Source organism: Echinops telfairi, unplaced genomic scaffold, assembly GCF_000313985.2.
Source record: "Echinops telfairi isolate 266 unplaced genomic scaffold, ASM31398v2 ScPeMD7_8;HRSCAF=38, whole genome shotgun sequence".
NCBI lineage: Eukaryota > Metazoa > Chordata > Mammalia > Afrosoricida > Tenrecidae > Echinops > Echinops telfairi.
In genome coordinates, this window is record NW_022103905.1 from 1,693,612 (window position 1) to 1,713,289 (window position 19,678).

The following is a 19,678-nucleotide window of genomic DNA, read 5'->3' on the forward strand; positions in this document are numbered from 1 at the left end:
GTTGTTTTCTCCTCCAGATTGTTTATCCAGCCTATCTTATCTAGATAGACCTGCAGAGATAATATGCACAAAAACAAGACAGAGCTAAACAAAGCAATAACACAAGAACAACACCCTCTTCTGAATCTGGCTGAATTTCTGACAGCGTCCTGTCAATATACTGTCACAACCATAGTTGGATGATCTTCAGTAATACCATACTCACATGTATATCAAAATTGTTGTTCTATCATTTGTCCATTCTGTTGGATCACCTTCCTTTGGAACAGATGCAAACATTAATCTCTTCCAGGCAGTTGGCCAGGTCGCTGTCTTTCAAATTTCTTGGCGTGAGTAAGTGCTGCATCAGCTTGTTACATTTCAGTAGGTCTTTTTTCAATTCCTGGAGACTTGTGTTTAGCTAATGCCTTCAGCACAGCTTGGACTTCTTCCTTCAGGATCACTGGCTCTTGATCATAGGCTACCTCTTGAAATCGTTGGATGACGACTACTTGCTTTTGGTACAGAGAGACTGTATTCATTCCATCTGCTTTTGGTACCTCTGGCATCAATATTTTGCCCATAGAATCTTTCAACAGTGCAACTCAAAGCTTAAATTTTAGTTCTTTAGGTTTAAGATACGCTGAGTGTGTTCTTCCTTTTTGGTTCTCTAACTATGTTTTGTGCAATTCACTGTATTTGTTTTTTTCTCAAGTTACCCTTTGGAAGTTTTCTGCTCAGTGCATTAACTTTATCATTTTTCCCTTTGTTTTGGATACTCTATGATTAGGTTTCTGAATCTCTTCTGCCATCCACTTTGATCTTTTCTTCCTTCCTCGTCTTTTCATTGCCGTTTTGCTTTCTTTGTGCATGATGTTTTGACGTCATCCCTCCGCTCATCAGGTCTTCTGTCACTAGTGTTCAACGTGTCAAATCTTTTCTTGAGATGTTCTGAAAATTTAGTCAAATTTTATTTTGGTTCTGATGTACTTATTTTAATTTTCTTTAGCTTCAATCTGAACTTACATGTGCGCTGTTGATGGTCTGTTGAACTTCTCCCTGATCTCTCTTCCTACATATGTAGTCAATGTGATTTCTATGCATTCCATCTGGAGACGTCCACATATACAGTTGCCTTTTGTATTATTGAAAAAAGACATTTGCAATGAACAATTCTATTGTTTTTGATTTCTATCATTTTGATCACCAAGGCCATACTTTCCAACTACTGTTCCTTCCTAATTGTTTCTAACTTTTGCAGTCCAATCACCAATGCATCTTGATCACATGTTTGAGTCTACAATAGGCTGCTGAAAACAATGCCTCCATGTAGGTTTATGGTGCTCCAAATTCACGAACTTCATTTTGAATTGGCCTTTAGCATCAAACAGTCATCTTTCACTTGGTCCTAGTAGGCTACCTCTCCCATTCCCTCATGTCAGTATTCTCATGTCAACATTCAACTTTTCTCTTTACTGGGAGTAGAAGCCTTGCCTTGTACTTCACTATTGAAAAGTGAAACTATAGCTGCATAACTCATTTCTCCCCAGCACGAGCTACCACGCCACTCTGAATTGTTTGTGTCATTTGACTGTGAGTTTTTTGGGGGAAAGTAACAGTTTTCTCCGGAAGATTCCCACCGGACTGCAAGGCTGGCCTCCCCACAGGCCCCGCCGACACTGTTCCAGGAGGCCGTCCCCCAGAAGCCCTTGGTTTGGCTGCTGCAGCAGGCTGGAGGAGCTTCCTGGCCTGTCACACATGTTGGAATGTGAGGTTCAGTCAATAAACCAGTGCGCACCTGGTTCCGACCCGCCCTCCAAAAACAAAAAAAAGTGAAACTATTAAGTGCCTCTCTCTCACCTTTAACTTCCAAGTTACAAGTTTGTCTACACTATCCTTCAAAACTCTCAATTGTTCTAATTTTTTTTAACATCAATTGTTACCTTGATTTATTCATCTTTTATCCATTCCTTTCTCTTTTGGATTCTTCCTTTCAGTCTATAAACTTGCTCAGGTCTCTCCCAAAGTAAGAAATTACAAAACTATCCTTAACTTGCATTTTTCAATTAATTTGCCATATTTTTCTCTTCCTTTCTCATTTAAACTTCTCAAAACCACGTACATTTGCTACTTCTCCCCAACATTCTTCAATTACCTTCACTATGACTCTCACCCCTTGTCAGAGTCACCAAATAGATCCTAACTGCCAAATTCAATGCACATTTCATACATATCTTACTAGCCTTCAGTCCTGCTACTGATGTTGTTTTCTTGCAACTCTCTTCCCCAAAGGCTTCTTACTCTCCTGGTTTTCTTCCTCTCTGAATGTTCCATTGCAATCGTTTTAATGGGATGCCTTTCTCATTTAAGCCCCTTAAACAGCATTTGAAAACTACCTGCTACAGATTAAATTGTGGTGGTGTGATGGGATACATGTGGTCGGCCAACTTCATGGTCAGCAGCCTCTCTTCTCACAACACCTGCTTTCCACTTGAGCCCATGGTGTCAGCTCCTCATTTCCCCCCCTCCCTCCCTGTCCCCCCTCCCCGATAATTTATAAATTATTATTTGCTCCAATTTTTAATATTTTTTGCTTTCTTTTCAATTGAGGTTTTTCTGTTTTATTTTGTCATTACTGTTGAGTTTTTGTTTGGGTTTGATGTTTTTGTCTGTATGATGTCTATGGAGACAATAACTGGATTAATGGTTTCTTGGAGATGTGGTGGGGGAGGTTGGAGAGAAATGGGGATCATGCATTGCAAGAAGGACGATGTTCTAGAATTGACTGTGGTTATGGTTGTGCAACTTTTTAAACTATGACTGAACTATTAAAGTGTATGATACATAAATTATGTCAATAAAATGTTAACGAAAAATATGGTCCCCATTTTTCAGTCACCTCTTGTACTTTATATGTTAGCCATACCAAACAACTTGCAGTGAATGTGAAAAAGTCATCATAAATCTAGAATATGAATCCATATCCTATAATTTTCTATGTTCTTCTGGGCTATTTCTGAATATGGATTCCAATTATTTTATATAAAATCCAAACCCACTACCATCAACTCAACTCTGACTCATGACTACAGGACAGACGAGAACTGTTCCTTTTGGGTTTCTGAAACCGTAAATCTTTATGGGGCTGAAAGCTCAACTTTCTCCTGAGGAGCAGCTGGAGGGTTTGAATCGCTGATCTTGTGGTTAGCACTTCAGTACACCACCAGGGCTCCTTTACTATTTCACCAGATACAGGTTTAAACACAGAGCTATATGCATTAACCCAGAAATACATTGAGCATTTCAAGAATATGACAGGGACTAATCAAAAGCAAAGAACTGAAACTAAAATTAAACCTTTATGGCAGAATTGTGGAAGTATCGATTATTATAACTAAAAGAAAGACAATGACTACTCCCCTAGTGACCAGGATATACTAATTACTCAAAATCAACATACAAGGAAACTTACTTTCCAGGCTAAATTGCAAAGATTCTTCACTAGTCTCCGTTTCAGGACTGACCAGTTTCATTCTTAGGCATAATTTATCATCCATCACTGGAGCAGCCTCAGAATCTCCTTTTTCATTCTCAAGAATGGGGTCATTGGTCTCCATCATGCTTTCAGACATAACATCACTGGTGGTCACAGTGCTTTCTGGATAGTTGCTAATACCTGAAAGAAGGGAGGCAGAAAGAAGAAAAAGAGAAGGAACACTAAAATACAAACAGGAAAAACAGCGCTGCAAGGTCATCAATTTGCCTATTTTGACTCCACAGCTCTGCAGGCTCAAAAGGGTTCCTAGGATAGCTCCTGTCACAGTATCAACAACTACACACTAGTATTGACACCTGGTCTTAACAGGAGCAACAGGATTCAGTTCCACTTCTGCATCTGGACAAAGGATGCTGCATGAGCCCTCAGCCAACCCACATCTGCCAGCATCGGGCATAGGTAGCAGGAGATTCCAGACGGCATGACTGTTACCTCTCAGCACGGACTAGAGAAAACAAACAGGTTAATGTAGAAGACTATGGGTTGCTTTAAGGAAGGAGGATTTAAGTTTTCTTGTCCTGCCAAGCAGCAGACAGTTTGATTAGCCAAGGTACTGAATTAGTACTTATATCCTACCTGCTAGTCCCTTCTAATCAAACAGCTCTGTATCCCCATTCAGCATTCGGATTCTATTTCCTTGAAAATAATAAGATCTTCAAAATGTTTCTGTCTTCCTTCCCTCCACCCCTTCATCTCTTCCCCTCATCACCTTTTAATATGTCCTGGGAGTAAACTCAAAAGAGTCAGAGACCACAGCCTGATTCTGCTTAAGACAAAGTCAACCATATTAGTCTGGCCCAGCTCTTCGGATCTAAAAATATTGCTTGCGCAAAGAATGACAGCTCAGAGTTTCTGTCTTAAATATCATTACTTTTTAATCACTCACCAATAGGAGTACTGTGTCTCTTGGGCTCCAATTTAAGGTGCCCAATGAGAGGTGGGGTTGCGCCAGTCAAGGGTGGGATAATGTCACCTTCTTTAGGCAAAGTGAAATGAAATGGAGTTTCTGGAAAAAACAAACAAAAACAAAAAACAAAAAAAAAATAGCAAACAAAACAATAAACCAAAAAAGAAGTATAAAATAGCAAAATTAAGGAGAGCAGCAGGGAATATTTCAATTACTTACTCTTTTCCTTTGCCCCCAAATTATGTCACTCCCAGCACCCCATCACTATGCCTTCCCCGATCAATTCCCAACTACTGCTCTCTGCAGTCTCTTCATATCAACAACAGGAGTGATAGAACCAGAAAATAGACACACAGAGGAAGCCCAAAGTTTGGCCGATCGCAGAACATGGGGTCATAGGAACACTCTAAGCTTCAAGATAATACATTTGGGAACAGATATTCAGTCATACCAATTTGAATAGTGTGAAGTCCAGATAATTTAATATAGTGCTAACCCAAGGAGTTCATATTTAAGCTTAATAGTCTATAGATCATCGTTTTAAAAGTCTGACATTCATACATTTCATTTACTATCTACCCAACAAGGTGCCAAAGAATCTCATGGGCCAAAGGACTTCAAAAGTCTCATAGGCTCTAACACAGAAATCCAAGGATTTTTATGGTTCAGTAGTACCAACCAGAATTTACTCCAGGTCAGAAATGCAGTGTTTATATCTAAAACTCTGCCCAACAGTAAATCCCACATCTGTGAGCATCCCAGGAGTTTGCCATTTTGAAGTTATTATAAGCATAAAACATTTGACAAGATATAACACGTTTAAAACTAAGTCCACATCCAGTTCCAAATCTGTGCTAACTAGAATTAGCAAAATGTCAAACTCATATTTTCTGATCTAAGTTTATCTCCTTTAATAAAACAACCATGTGTAAGAGAAAATAAGAACTGTGCCAGGCTGTTCCTCTTAAACCTAATACTGTATATGAAATGTTGTACTTACTTTCCTGGGATACCTCAAAATAACTATTATCTGGCATACCCAGTCACTACTCCTTGTGAAAATAATTTGCTTCTTTCATCTTTTTTTCCACTCCACTTCTATCCTTTATTATCTTTAATATCAAGCACCTTGGTGCTTTTTTCTTCTTCAAAATCACAAAACAACATCTCTTATATATAAGAGAAAATGAACAAGTAACCTGAAGGGATGAAAAGAGAAAACGAGATGGACCTTAGAAATAAGGGTGGAAGTACTTATGTGCAACTAAACCTGTGAAGAGGAGAGTGTCAGCGTCACATCTAACTGGCACAGATTTCCACTCCAGTTAGAGAGAAGAAATAGGTCGGGTAGGTAAGAATTCAATCTTTGGCAGCTCTTTATAAAGCAAGTCTTTCAGGCTAATGAGGAAGAATCTAAAAGAGATGTAAATTTCAGAGACATTTTGTAAAATTTTCATTCCTGAAATAACCAAAATGAAAGATCTTCCTGTTGTAACAGGAAATCTCCTTATTAAGTCAATTGATTGTCAGACTTTTCCAAACAGCTCCTTCTACGTCAAATCCCACAGTACACACAACAAAACAAAAACCCAGTGCTGAAAATCATTTCCCTACCAGTTTCCTTTGCACAGGACTAGATAAAATTTTAAAAATTTACTTTAACCCCATTATGTAACCGCACCAGTATAATCCAAGGAGCAATCTTTTATAGGCCTTGTTCACAGGCCCAACTAATGACCACCTTAAACTTAACAGAATGAAATGTCAGGCCCTGCCCCTGCAGCATTTTCATGATCTTTAATGTGTTTGAGCCCACAGCTGTGGCTAGAGGCAGGTCAAAGTGCAACATGCAGCACTACTACTTCCCTAATTACCTGTCCTTTCCTGCCTCATGCCCAGAATTCCTATCACAGTCTATGGACCTCTTTCTGTCAAAAACCTTCCACTACCCAGTAACTCCTAGTTCTTTCTGTAGTGCCTTGCTAAATCACTGCTTTGAAGAAGTTAGCCAAAACAGTAAGATTGCCATTAGAAGAAAACGCCTAACACTTTAATCAGATTCAATTAACTAGTACCACCGTACATCTCAAACCTTTTCTTAAAACAAGCTCATAAAGCCCTCTAAATGCTTTTCCCTTTCCCTGCTTCTACTTACTCATCTGAAAGATACTAATAACCCAGTCAAGACTATTGCCAAATCCTACAAACTACATTTACTGGTGTATTTTCCACATACCATATATACTCAAGTATAAGCTGACCCGAATATCAGCCGACTTTCACCACAAAACTGCATTAAAAATGTGCTAGAAAACGCAGTTTACACTTGAGTATATGCGGTATTCAGCTCTCCCACATCACTTAAATTATGGAGTCTCTCTTGCTTCCCCAGATCATCATGGACTGTTTTATTGCATGCCATCATACCAACCTCTGAAGAAACAAAAGGAAACTTCATAGCAATGGTCAAACCATACAAGTAGGATATTGCACTTCTTACTAAGGATTTGAGAGAATTCATTCACTGAAGAAACAAAATAAAAAAAACACAACAACAACAGAATTTGACATACTCAAGGTCCAGGTCTCTGTTTGCATGCAATATTAACTCCAAAGGACGAATGGACTAGATGAGCCTCACCCTTCTCTCCACAACGCTGAGACTCTAAGAATGAGATGTTGCCAAACTATACCACTGCCTATCCGGTCTGAAAGCACTGGTAGGCCCTAAATAAGAGTGGGAGACAAATGTGGAACAAAACTCTGAATATTAAAACAGATGGGATTACTGGTCTGATAGAGCCTGGTGAAACCTCTAAGACTAAGTGTGCCCTTTACCATTCAAAGATGGAACTGAAGTCAATTCCATGACTCATCTTTCAGCCAAACAATACACAAGATGGACAATGACACCAGGAAAGTACACACTCCTTAGAGATCAAAAGCACAGCACAGCATTTGCTCAGGGGAAAGTCTTAGAAGACAGGAAGGGATATTGAAGAATGGAGGTGGTAAACACACGGACAAAGTGGGGAGAACACTGTTAAAATTGTGGGGGCTGCATTTAGTATCACAAAACAAAATGTGTTAAGAATTGTTGAATGGCTACCTTACAAATCTGGCTAGACCAGAGGATGTACATTGGTATAGATAGGAAACAGTGAATCCAAGACAGATGATCCCTTTAGGACCAGTGGTGAGAGTGGCGATACCTGGAGGGTGGAGGGAAGGTGGGGTAGAAAGGGGGAACCGATTACAAGGATCTACATATAACCTCCTCCCTGGGGGGTGGACAATAGAAAAGTGGGTGAAGGGAGACGTCAGATAATATATGACAATATAATAATAATTTATAAATTATCAAGGGTTCATGAGAGGAGAGGGGAGCAGGGAGGGAGGGGGAAAAATGAGGAGCTGATATCAAGGGCTTAAGTAGAAAGCAAATGTTTTGAGAATGATGAGGGCAACAAATGTACAAATGTGTTTGACACAATGGATGAATGTATGGATTGTGATAAGAATTATATGAGCCCCCAATAAAATGATTTTAAAAAATTGAATGGAAAATTAATTTGCTCTGTAATCTTTCACTAAAAAAAAAAAACCAAGCAAGGTCTCTCTTATTTCTAACTTTCTGTTCAAGTTCATTTTTCTTTTGCTCTCATAAGACCTGATCAGTGCTTACAGGTGATTAAAAGGTATTTAATTCAAAATGTAAGAAATTCTACATTGAATGACACCACGCATGAACTGTCTACCATAAGAGCAAGTGGTAACATTTCAAAAAGTAACCTTGCAAATGTTAGCTCTAGAACCTGAAGTAAACCTAGCTTCCCTGTTTATTTATTTATTATCTATATTATAGATTACCATTTATGGACTGAATTAAAGGCTCATTGTACTGGCTACAGTTCTTTACATCATTAACTCAGCATAAGTTGAATATACTGAATAAGGCTGAAGGCTGAGTTTCTAAATGCCATGTTTCTAAATATGCTTTGTTAAAATTTCAAGATGTCTGAAGATGTAACCTAATGATTGACAATGATTATATTATCTACAATGCAAACACAAGTGGTGTTTTTACTATTTACCCATGCTTCCTACCCTCTTTTCTGTACTTTTTTTTTTTGGAGGGGGGGAGTGTATTTGATTAAGCACCTATCATGCTTTTTTAAATTTTATAAAGCTATTAACAAGAATATCCTTCTAATTCTAGCATACAAACCTGGGGCTCACCCAATTAATTCTTAACTGTCATTTTTGTCTTTTCATAGTGAAGAACTTTCAGATGACTCTCACTTATATTAGTCTTTGTTTAGGCTTAGCTAGTAAAAGAATTGTGTATTTAATGTGATTTTTTCCTACTGTTTGCAAAGTTCTTCTCAATGGTCTAACTTTAGACTAAGTTTCTAATAGTCAAAACTATTATTCTCCCTCAAATGTTTGGATCACCTATTTTCATTTCTCCTAGTTTCTTACAACTACTATTTTTCCAATCACCTTTTCATTGATTTTAGTTGTTAGCAAGAACTATAATCTTGAAGTAATTAGAAAACTACATACTTGTATTTTCATATATCTGGGTAAATTAGACTAATTGTGTGAATAGGAATTCATGGAGAATGTTTTAAGACATTATAATAGAACATCCCAGTACTTTATAAGCTGCTTTTACTGTGTTATGTAAGTTTGCACTTGACTGCTAACTAAATGGTGTAGGTTTAAATCTACCCAGTGATGCACTTAGGAAAGATCTAGGAATCGACTTCTATAGGATTATATCTACTGAAAACCCTCAACCTAGTTCAACTTTGAAACACATGTAGTTGACATGAGTGTGAAGAGAGTTGAGCACAATGGGTTACAGGTAAGAAGGCCTATTAAAAACCACCTGCATGGTACACTGGTAGACTATGACGCTCTCCTGTCCTGGTTCACTCACAGTATTTCAAGGTAACAAAACTATAAAAATAGGGTCCCTCTCCTGTCCCAGTCATCAAAACCACAGAAATTCATTGTATACTTTTTTTTTCTTTTTATATGCTTTTCAAGGAGAAAAATGGAAAGTCACTTTGGTTCAGAGATCTTGCTTTTAGCATGGCCAATAATTGGTGGCTCAGGACTCCTATATATTTGCTACTTTGGTGCCCTTCTTACTTTCTTATGACACATATTCATCTGGTAAGCATGATTCTGCATTTTGACAATGTGCTTTTGAAAGTGTGCCTTATCACCAATCCCCATTTTGCATGCAAATCGTGTACAGTCACTTAAGAGTTTAATCTGTACAAGTCAACAGTTTATGAGGGGGTACCCCCCACCGAAAAAAACGGAGTATTTGTCCCCAAAACTATGTATCTAAACTTTTTTACAAAACAACTTTATCACCTTCAAAGTACTCCCTATTACTCTGTCAAATCTGTGAATCCATTCTTGGAAACATTTTTCAAACTCATCTGTTTGGATGGCTGACAGCACCTCCCTCACTTTTTTTCTTCACCTCTTCTACATCGTCACATTGCTGTCCTTTCATGTCCCTCTGCATTGGAGGAAACAAAACTAAGTCCCATAGAGCAAGGTCAAGTGAGTAAGATGTGTAGGGCAGGAAAGGCATGCTGTTTTTTACCAAAAACTGGCATACTGAGATGGCTGCATGAGCAGGTGCATTGCTGTGGTGGCAAAAACCAGTAACCCCATTTGCCACAAATAAGGTCCTTTTTTGTAGCTCACTGTTATGCAATCTTTTCAGAACCTCTAAATAGAAAGCTTATTTAACAGTCTGACCTGGTGGAAGGGACATTTTCATCCCTTTGGAAAGCTGGCGATAAGTCCAGAACAAGGTTTGTCATCAATCGACATTTCACCTTTTTTGAAACGAGAGAACCACTCATATATTTGAGTTTTTCCCAGAACACTGTCCTTGTAAGCGGTGTTCAACATCACAACAGTGATGCAGTATTTTTCCTGAGCAGGAAACAAAATTCCACAGCTGTAAACTGTTCTCTTAAATCAGCCATCCCAAAAAACGAGGTTTAAGCGAAACTGCTTTTATGAAAATATTCACTGTGACCAGAGAGAACCTTCTCAGGAGACACCACTGGGTGCACTAAGAGCAAATTGCTTGATGCTTGCCTAGTGGGAAAAATGAGTACTACAAACGCTCCACCCAGCACAATTCCAGTTTTGAGGGCCCCAACATATAAATGGATTTAGGGCTTGCATTTAATTCTAGCCACAATCTAAGAACAATTAATTCTTATGATATGTCCCTGTTCAATGGTCTCCCTCAGGAAGAGATCACTGAAGATACGGGTGCCACATCAAAGTGTGGTAAAGAAACCAGATGGTGCCTGCATATCAGAAAGAATATTGTCTGAGGTCTTAAAGGCTTGTCCTTATAAACAATAAAATTCAAGTCCAAACAAGGGAATGGTGAGCTTCAATGGTAAACACCTGATTTGCAGAAGACTATGGATGACAGTGGGAGCCCAAAATGCATTTTCAGGATTAAACCCCACATTGATTAAGCCTCCAATGGATTCCCTCTGAGCATAGCCCAGGGATGTGAATAGCCTTGCTATCCGACAGCACTGTACTCAATTATGGCAGATGTCGTTAAATTAGAATGTGATAGCTTACCGTTTGATCTCCCTTTTGACCCATTTTAAAGTTGTCTCAGTTTTTAGTATTTTCTGTTCGGTCTTGTCTGACTTGTTGGCTTTTTTGTTTGTTTGCTTCCTGCTTGTGTTTCCATGATTTTTTTGTATATGAAATCCAGGATAGATAGATCTATATAAAGTAATGGGATTGATAATAGCCTAGAGGCATGGCTGGAGACCATGAGGGGAAGTGAGGGGGACTAGCAAGTTATGAAAAGAAAATGCTCTGAAACTGATTGTAGTGAAGACTGCACAACTCTCAATAGGACTGAATGATGAAGTTATATGATATGTGAAGTACATGCCAACAGGAGTATTTTAAAAGTATTAAAAATAGGGTTAAAAAAAAAGCTTTCTTACTTCAAGAATAAAAGAGCTCCAACCCAATAATCCTTCATCGCTCTTAAATTTATTGTTCTGAGAAAAAAACAAAAAATAAAGCCTAGCCTATAAAGGAGGAAATTCTGAGAGCAAAAAGAAGTATGCCGTAAAATTTGTGAAAGCCAAACCCCGTTTAAGGTAGAAATCTATCAGAAATGGAAAACTCAAATATTTCCAATTGATAAAGAGCAATAGAAATGTGTTAAGACCGCACTGTCAAAGGTGAAAAACTGGCAGACTTGGAAAATCTACGGGGAGTCCCACTGAGTTCCAGCTCTCACAGGTTTCACTGCTAAAAATTATACCTGATAAAAGGTTTAAGTTGGGTTTAGGCAAACCAGAAAGCACAGTCATCATACGAATAGAACGTAGCTTATATATTATTTCCAAAACTCTAAATTAAAAAAACACCAAAACTCATGGCCACTATCGTCGAGTCCGCTCAGAAAACTTGTATTTCCAACTCAGAATGATCCCAAATAGGGTTTCCCAGGCTGTATATCTTTATAGGAGCACACAGCTCACTTTTTTCTCCCAGAGCAGCTGGTATGTATGTCTGAACTGCAATTAGCAGCCTAACACAAGCCACCTGTCACACCACCAGGACTTTCAGTATCTCTTGTGGCTTGCTTTTATTAACCTTGTAATTGCTCTTTATTTCTTGTTTTTCTTTGGAGGTCTGTTTTATGTTTAAATTGTACTAACCCTGGTCATTTAGAATGTCTGCATTATTCCCAGCTAATGTCATATACAACACAAATATTTTAGAAGGTTGCCTGTCTTCTCTTGCTGAACTTGATAAAATACATAAAGAACATAAACTAATGTATTTTATACTTAGGAACTTTACTCAAGGCCCCAAAACAAGTTACCAATCAATAACTGCATCTCTTTTAAGAGAGTCTGAATGTGACTGGACCATACTATGTAGAGTAGTAATAAAAGTACTCCAAAGAAACTATCAAACTACAAAATCACAGAGATAATCTGAGATCTAACTAGAAATAAAGATTGATGAGATTTCTAATTATAAAAGTTATGCTGCTTACTTACTCCTGAATGATAAACACATCTCAAATATCTGATTCCACAAATTATTATAGCTATAAGAGAAATCGAACCTCAAAAATTTAATTTCCCAATTATTACTGTTTCCTTAAGTATAAACCCAAGTTCATTTCCGTCCTGACATCAGCATGCAGGTCATGCTTAATGCCCATTCTAAATTATAATTAGAGGCACCAAACAATTTATAATCACTCACCACTAGAACTTTCGCAGAAACTCTGTGAAGCATGGGCAGAGGCCTTTTCCAGATTCTGGGCCTCTACCCCAGAGCCCAACTGCTGCTTTGCGTTAGCCACTTTTGGGTCTTCAGTTAATGCATTATCAGGTTTCTCTTGAGGTTGGGCTTGCTGTATTTCCTGTTCAGGTCTTACAGTAGCATTTCTCAGTGGAGGCAAAGGGGGCTGTGGAGAGTCTTCCACTATAGGTTCCTTTTCTGCAGTTACTGATTTCCGATCGTCTTCATATTCTGCACTCTTTTCCTCCTGGGCATCTGGTCTAGTCTCAGCACATGGTTCTATTTCTGGAGCAATATCTTCCGAAGACTGGGAATCTGAGCATTTCTCAATTCCTTCCAGAGGTTCAGAAGAAACGTCAACTCTGGGAGATGGATCCTTCACATCTACAATGACAACACTTGAGTCCTCAGAAGTAGCTTCTTCCCAAGCTTCCTGATCCTTGTGTTCTAATTCTTGGTCAAGCACTGGCAGTTTCGGGGGAGAATCAATGCTAATCACACTGGTTTCAACTTCCATAGCTTCCTGACAGTCTTCCTTTGAGATTTCATTTTGAAGACACAAGCCTTGGGGCTGTGTTTCCGTCAGAGACAGGTGAAATGGGGTATTCTCCTTATTTTCTTCTTTAGGTTCTTCTCCTTGACTTTCACAAGGAGTCTCAGGGATTTCTTCCACTTCAGACCCTGAAGATTCCTCCTCTGGATGGTGGTCTTTAATTTCAATGGCTTCCTCCTGATCTAACACACTAGAGAGTGCCTCGGATCTAGCAGCTGGAGAAGGAACTGCCTGACTCCCTGAATCACAAGTGAGATCAATACAAATGTCTTCTGCTACAGTTTCTTTGCAACCAGTAGCTAAAATACCAATGTCATCTCTGGTCTCTGTTTCGTGTCCTTTTGTCTTGTCATCATCATTATGACTCAGTTCTCCTTGGGCATCCTGCGCTGGATCCACTAGAATATTGTCATTTTCAGTGGGAACAAGTTTAGAATTGAGAGCTGGAGACATGGGCTCAATATCCTCAATCTGTGTGTTTTCTCCATCTTCATCAGTTTTGTGAGCAGTCAAACTCTCTGTATTTGGAGACTGACTATAGTCACTTGCTGAAAGCATCAACTTGCAAGAATCCCCTGTCAAAGACAGCCCAAGATCTTCAGTGGAATTTTTTGGTTCAATCCTTGAAGCTTTAGAACACTCAGGAATCAAAGATGAACTATGTAAGTCTCCACCTTTTTTCCCATCATGTGATCCTTCTTCCAGACTTGGAGTTGGAATGAAAATGTCCTAATGTAAGAAAAAAGAACAAATCAGCATTTGTTCCTATTTATTTTATTGATAATACTTGAACTCAACTGAAAACTTCAAATCAATTATTCAAATCATGAACAGAATACCTCTAGGCCCTTAATTTCAGAAATAACAAACTAGGCATTTCAATGATTACCCAAGTCTCTCCATTTAATCCCTTTCTTATGAAATTAATGATATTGATAATGATAATAATACTGAATAAGCATAATCCATATAAAAACTATATATCACCAAGCTACTAAAATATCTTAATGAGCCTTACATAGGAATCTTTTGAATATGCCTACACAGCCCATTTCTGTTCTCATAATTCAGAAATACTGTACTAATTTTACTTCTCACTATTCCAAAATATATTAGCATTCATAATGCTAATTCATAACACTTAAATCTATAACTAATATTATTATTATTCATCAGAGAAATAAAAATTAAAGCTATCATGAGATACCAATACATACCCACAAGAATGGCTTAAACTTAAAAAAACTGGCAAAAGCAGGTGATGATGAGGATGTAGGAAAGTGGTGATTCTCATACATTTGCTAGGAGTAATGTAAAAAGTTAGAGCCACTTTGTAAACAGTGTAGCTTATAGCCATTATTCGTTGACATCGAGTTATCTCTAACCCATGTGCTCAGAGCAGAATTCCTCCACAGTCTTCAAGGCTGTGACCTTTCAGACATAACTTGCCAGGCCTTTCTTCTGAGGTGCTTCTGGGAGGGATTTAAATTGCTACCTTTTAACTAGTAGTTGTAACTAGCTTAACCATTTGCAGGACCCCAAACCCAGACTTAATTCAATCAAGTTAATTAGAACTCTCATTAACCCTGCAACCCAAGGACAACCAAATAGTACCTACATCCGATGTCAAATATGCATACCCTATGGCCTAGCAATCACACTCATTTAGATTAAATTAAGGAACTTCAATTCATTATGAAGCCTTTATTTACATTAAAATTTTATATTATGTAAATTAGGTTTTAATTTCTTCTTGCTTTGGGGGAAAAATACACACTAGGAAATTGACAATCTAAAAGTCCTCAGTTCAGGAACTATTAAATTATGATATAATCACTCAGGAGCATGATATGCAATTTTTGAAAGCAATATGTGATTAACAATGTAATACTGAAAATTATCATTATGATCATAATTTTTCAATGTTACATGGTCTTCATATTATCACTTTTTCAAAGCTTGTGTAAAGAGAAAGAGGATAAAGTTGTATGTCCACTTAAACCATTAAAAAAACACAAACACATGGAATTTACAAGTTACAGGTAATGCACAACTCCTGTCCCCCCAATTTTATCATAACGCTTTCAACATTTTTAAAAAGTTTGAAGACACAGCAAAATGTAAACATAAAAGTGTATGACACTTTGGAAATGTTCTAAAAAAAACTGAATTGGAATGACAGTTGCAAAGCTATAAACTTCCTGAAAAGCACTGAATTGTACCCTTACAGTAGATTACTTTTATGATTTTTACATTATACCTCAATAAAGCTGTTAAAAGAATAAAAAAGGTAACACATACCAGAGGGACTCCACAGAAATCAGCCCAGGAGAGTTACTAAGAGGGAAAGTCCACACTGCCGGTTCGCAGGAGGAACATCATAAAGGTAAGTAGGCACAGATCCACAAGGTTTTGAGGAGCTGGGGACTTTTGGCTTACCAAAGTGTAGACTGCTTAGGGTTTGACCGTAGCCCTTGCCACTGCCTAGGCCAGAGCTGAGACCATTTGGAGCAGTTGCAGGGGCTTAATTTCAACAAAGTCATAGCTGGCCACCACCTAGGGGAAGGGATTAAACCCTTGCAGCCTCTGGAGCAGGGATATAGGCTCAGCTATGTTGTTACTTTTGTTTCCCCCTCTTCTCTCTATCCCTCCACTGTCTCAGCAGGTTTAATTTTTTTCCCCACTTTGTCTCCTCTCTGTTCTCTCACACTCCACTGCCAACCTCCAGACTAATCCCCTTAGCCTATGGCATTTACGCCTGCCCACCCCCCACCCCCCAACTTAGGTGAGCTCCACCCTGTTCAGCGGAGCCTGAGGCTGGGGAAAGCCCAGCCCAGCTGACCTCCACCAGAGGATACTCCGCCCCAACTTCTTACCGGGGAATTACTGCTTGTGTGGCTGGGGGAGCTCCTATTTTTCCTCTGTTGTCCCACATAACTGAGGGAACTTCCTGCTGCCTACCTTAGTGCCTCACACGACTTAAGGCAGCTTGGCCAAAACTCGCGAATATTCCAAGATGCTGCAGGAACGTAGGCCCAACCACTGCAGTGATCTACCTGGCCAGGGCAATTCCACCCACCATTCACAGTGTTCTACACCTAAGCAGGCAATCCACGAGCCTTCTGGGGGTACTCCCCTTGAGAGTGAAGCAACAAGAGGATAAAGTGGTAGGCTAATTCCACAGTAAAATGAACTGTAAGCAGTTCAAAGTAGCATTCCTACGAGTCTCCCAGAGAGAGCCAGTGCTCTTTGACTTCCTGGAAAATAGCACCTTGTTCCTCTAAAACAACGCAACGCAAAAAGCAATCAGCCCCAAAGACCTCAACGGGAAAACAGGAGAAACAAAGCCAATAGCAAAAGATGCCCTGAACCTAACGACATGCATAGAAAAAGCAGACATTGATCTGCCACAGAAAAAAATTTTTAGAATGCTGCTTGGAGTCATACAGGATATGAGGGAAAAAATACAGAAAAAGGATCAAATGATAGAGAAGATAAGGTCCATACACCAAAAGGAAATTCAAGAGCTTAGGGAGGAGATAACAAAAACCAGTAGCAGACCACAGATCTCGAGAATCGCCTGGAGGAAGCAAAGAACCGCACCCAGTGACCCGGCAGACAGCCAAGCAGACTTTAAAAAACACGAACAAAATCTAATAAGATCATCAGAGAAACTGAAGAAAACCTAAGAGCTATATGTATGATGCTATGACGCGGAAAAACATTAGAATTATTGGCTTACTGCAGGGACAGAACAAAGAAGTCATCTGCAACAATAATGAGAGAATTCTTGGAGGAAAACTTCCCCAGCTTAATGAATGAAAACCAGGCAACCATTCAGGATGCTGAAAGAACACCAGCTAGACTGAATCCCAAGAAGTCACCAAGGCACATAATAGTTAAACTATCCAACTTTGAGGAAAAGGAGAAAATTCTGAGAGCAGCAAGGGAAACACAGACAATAACATACAAAGGTTCCCAAATAAGAATATGCTCAGATCTATCAGCAGAAACTATGAAGACGAGGAGAGAGCGGAATAACATATTCCAAAAATTGAAGGAAAACAACGCGACCCCAAGAATACTCTACCCATTAGCGATGAAGATAGATGGAGAAGTAAGAGTTTTCCCAAACAAAGAAAAATTCAAAAGGATATGTTAGAAGAAACCCAGCCCTACAAAAGATCCTTGCCGACCCAGTATGGGCAGAAGAACAACACTCACCAAGCATAAATAAGAGACCACCACACAGAACAACCTCACCCAAAGGGCAACAAAGAGAAAACAGACCCCAAGATAGCATTGGCTTAAGGACAGAAAGAAGTCAAGAATCACACACACGCACAACACACTAATGAGAAAGAAAGGTAGGAAATTATCCAGCACAAAAGGTATAAGATGGCATCACAGCGTCCACAGATGGAGATAATAACCCTGAATATCAATGGTCTAAACTCAGGTATTAAAAGACTGAGGTTAGCAGACTGGCTTAGAAAACACAACCCATCAATCTGCTGCTACCTACAGGAGACGAATCTCAAGGCTACAGACAAAAATAGGCTGAGAATCAAAGGCTGGAGAAAGGCATACCAAGCAAACAGCAATTCAAATAAAGTAGGGGTTGCAATCTTAATCTCGGATAAAATTGACCTCAAAGTGCAAACCATAACAAGAGATAAGGAGGGACACTATATAATGCTCAAGGGAGCAGTAGACAAAGGACCACTAAGCACTGTAAACATATATTCCCCAAATGAGAGACCCGCTGAATACGTCAACGAAACACTCCAAAAGATGAGAAAAGAAATCACAGTCTCAACAATTATAGTGGGTGACTTCAATACACTGCTCTCTGAGAAAGATCACAGGGAAAGAAACTCAAAGAGGCCACAGATCTAAATGCTATAATTAGACAATTTGACCTGACAGATCTTTAGAGCTTTTCATCCAAATACAAAGAATTCACATTCTTTTCAAGCCCGCATGGCACAGATTCGAAGACAGACCACATGCTGGGGGATAAGGCGAATCTACATAAATTTAAGCACATTGATATCATACAGACCTCTCTCTCTTACCACTGTGCCATACGGCTGGAAATCAACAAAAGGAAGATGAAGAAAACAAGCAAACAATTGGAGGATGAATAACTCTCAATTGCAAAAGGATGAGATTAGGAAACTTCTAGAAACCAACGAGAATGAGAACATGATGTATCGAAACTTATGGAACACAGCAAAGGCAGTCATCAGAGGAAGTTTCATAGCAATACATGCACACCTGAGAAAGGAAGAGTGACTCATGATTGATATGCTGGCACAAAATTCACAACAACTAGAGCAGAGTCAGCAGGACAATCACACTAATAGCAAAAGAAAAGAAATAATAAAAAGCAGGGCTGAGATTCAGGACAGGGAAAATAAGAAAACTATGGGAAAAAATTAATGCTGCTAAAGTTGGTTCTTTGAAAGGATAAACAGAATCAACAGACCCTGTCAAACCTAACCAAAGAAAGGAGGGAACAGATTTCAATAGCAAGAATGAGGGATGAAAGCGGGGACATTACAACAGACACCCTAATGAAATAAAAGGAATAATTACACAGTACTACAAAGGATTGCACAGCAATAAATTTAACAATTTGGAAGACATGGGATAAATTCTTGGAAAAACAATCCCTCCCTAGACTATCCCTAAAGAAAGTAAAAAATCTTAAAAGACTCATAGCAATAGATGAAATACACAAGGTTATCAAGGGATTACCAACAAAAATTCCCCTGGACCAGATGGCTTCACAGGAAAATTCTACCAAGCATTTAGGGAAGAACTAACACCAATCCTACACAAACTCTTCCAGAACATAGAAAAAGACAGCAAACTCCCAAACTCCTTCTATGAAGCTAGTATAACTCTGATACCAAAACCGGGCAAGGATAGAGAACTACGGACCAATATCCCTAATGAACATCAATGCAAAAATCCTTAACAAAATACTGGCCAATAGAATACAAAAGTATATAAAGCAAATAATTCACCATAACCAAGTGGGATTCATACCACGGATGCAAGGATGGTTCAACATATGAAAAACCATTAGTATCATTTGCCACAATGACATGAAAAACTATAAGAACCACATGATAATATTGATAGATGCAGAAAAAGCATTCAACAATATCCAATACCAATTCCTGTTTAACACACTTGAGAAGATAGGAAAGGAAAGAAAATTCCTCAAGACAATACAAGCTATATATGAAAAACCAACAGCCAATGTGGTAGTCAATGGAGAAAAGACTAACACAACCCCACTGAAAAAGGGCAACAGACAAGTATG

At 38.8% G+C, this 19,678-nt stretch overlaps 1 protein-coding gene across 6 annotated transcripts in view; it reads right to left on the reverse strand.

The window, feature by feature from the left end:
* Positions 1-19,678, reverse strand: part of TP53BP1 (tumor protein p53 binding protein 1) — a 79,981-nt gene that overhangs the window by 34,332 nt on the left and 25,971 nt on the right. For 4 of the 6 annotated variants that reach the window (XM_045286419.1, XM_045286422.1, XM_045286421.1 and 1 more), the window contains 3 exons: positions 12,750-14,070; positions 4,422-4,541; positions 3,452-3,655 (listed from right to left, as the gene is read on the reverse strand). In XM_045286419.1, coding sequence (XP_045142354.1) covers positions 3,452-3,655; positions 4,422-4,541; positions 12,750-14,070 — 1,645 coding nt within the window. Of the gene's footprint in view, positions 1-3,451; positions 3,656-4,421; positions 4,542-5,442; positions 5,513-12,749; positions 14,071-19,678 lie in introns of those variants that run through there. The other 2 variants (XM_045286423.1, XM_045286420.1) reach the window with 2 other exon arrangements.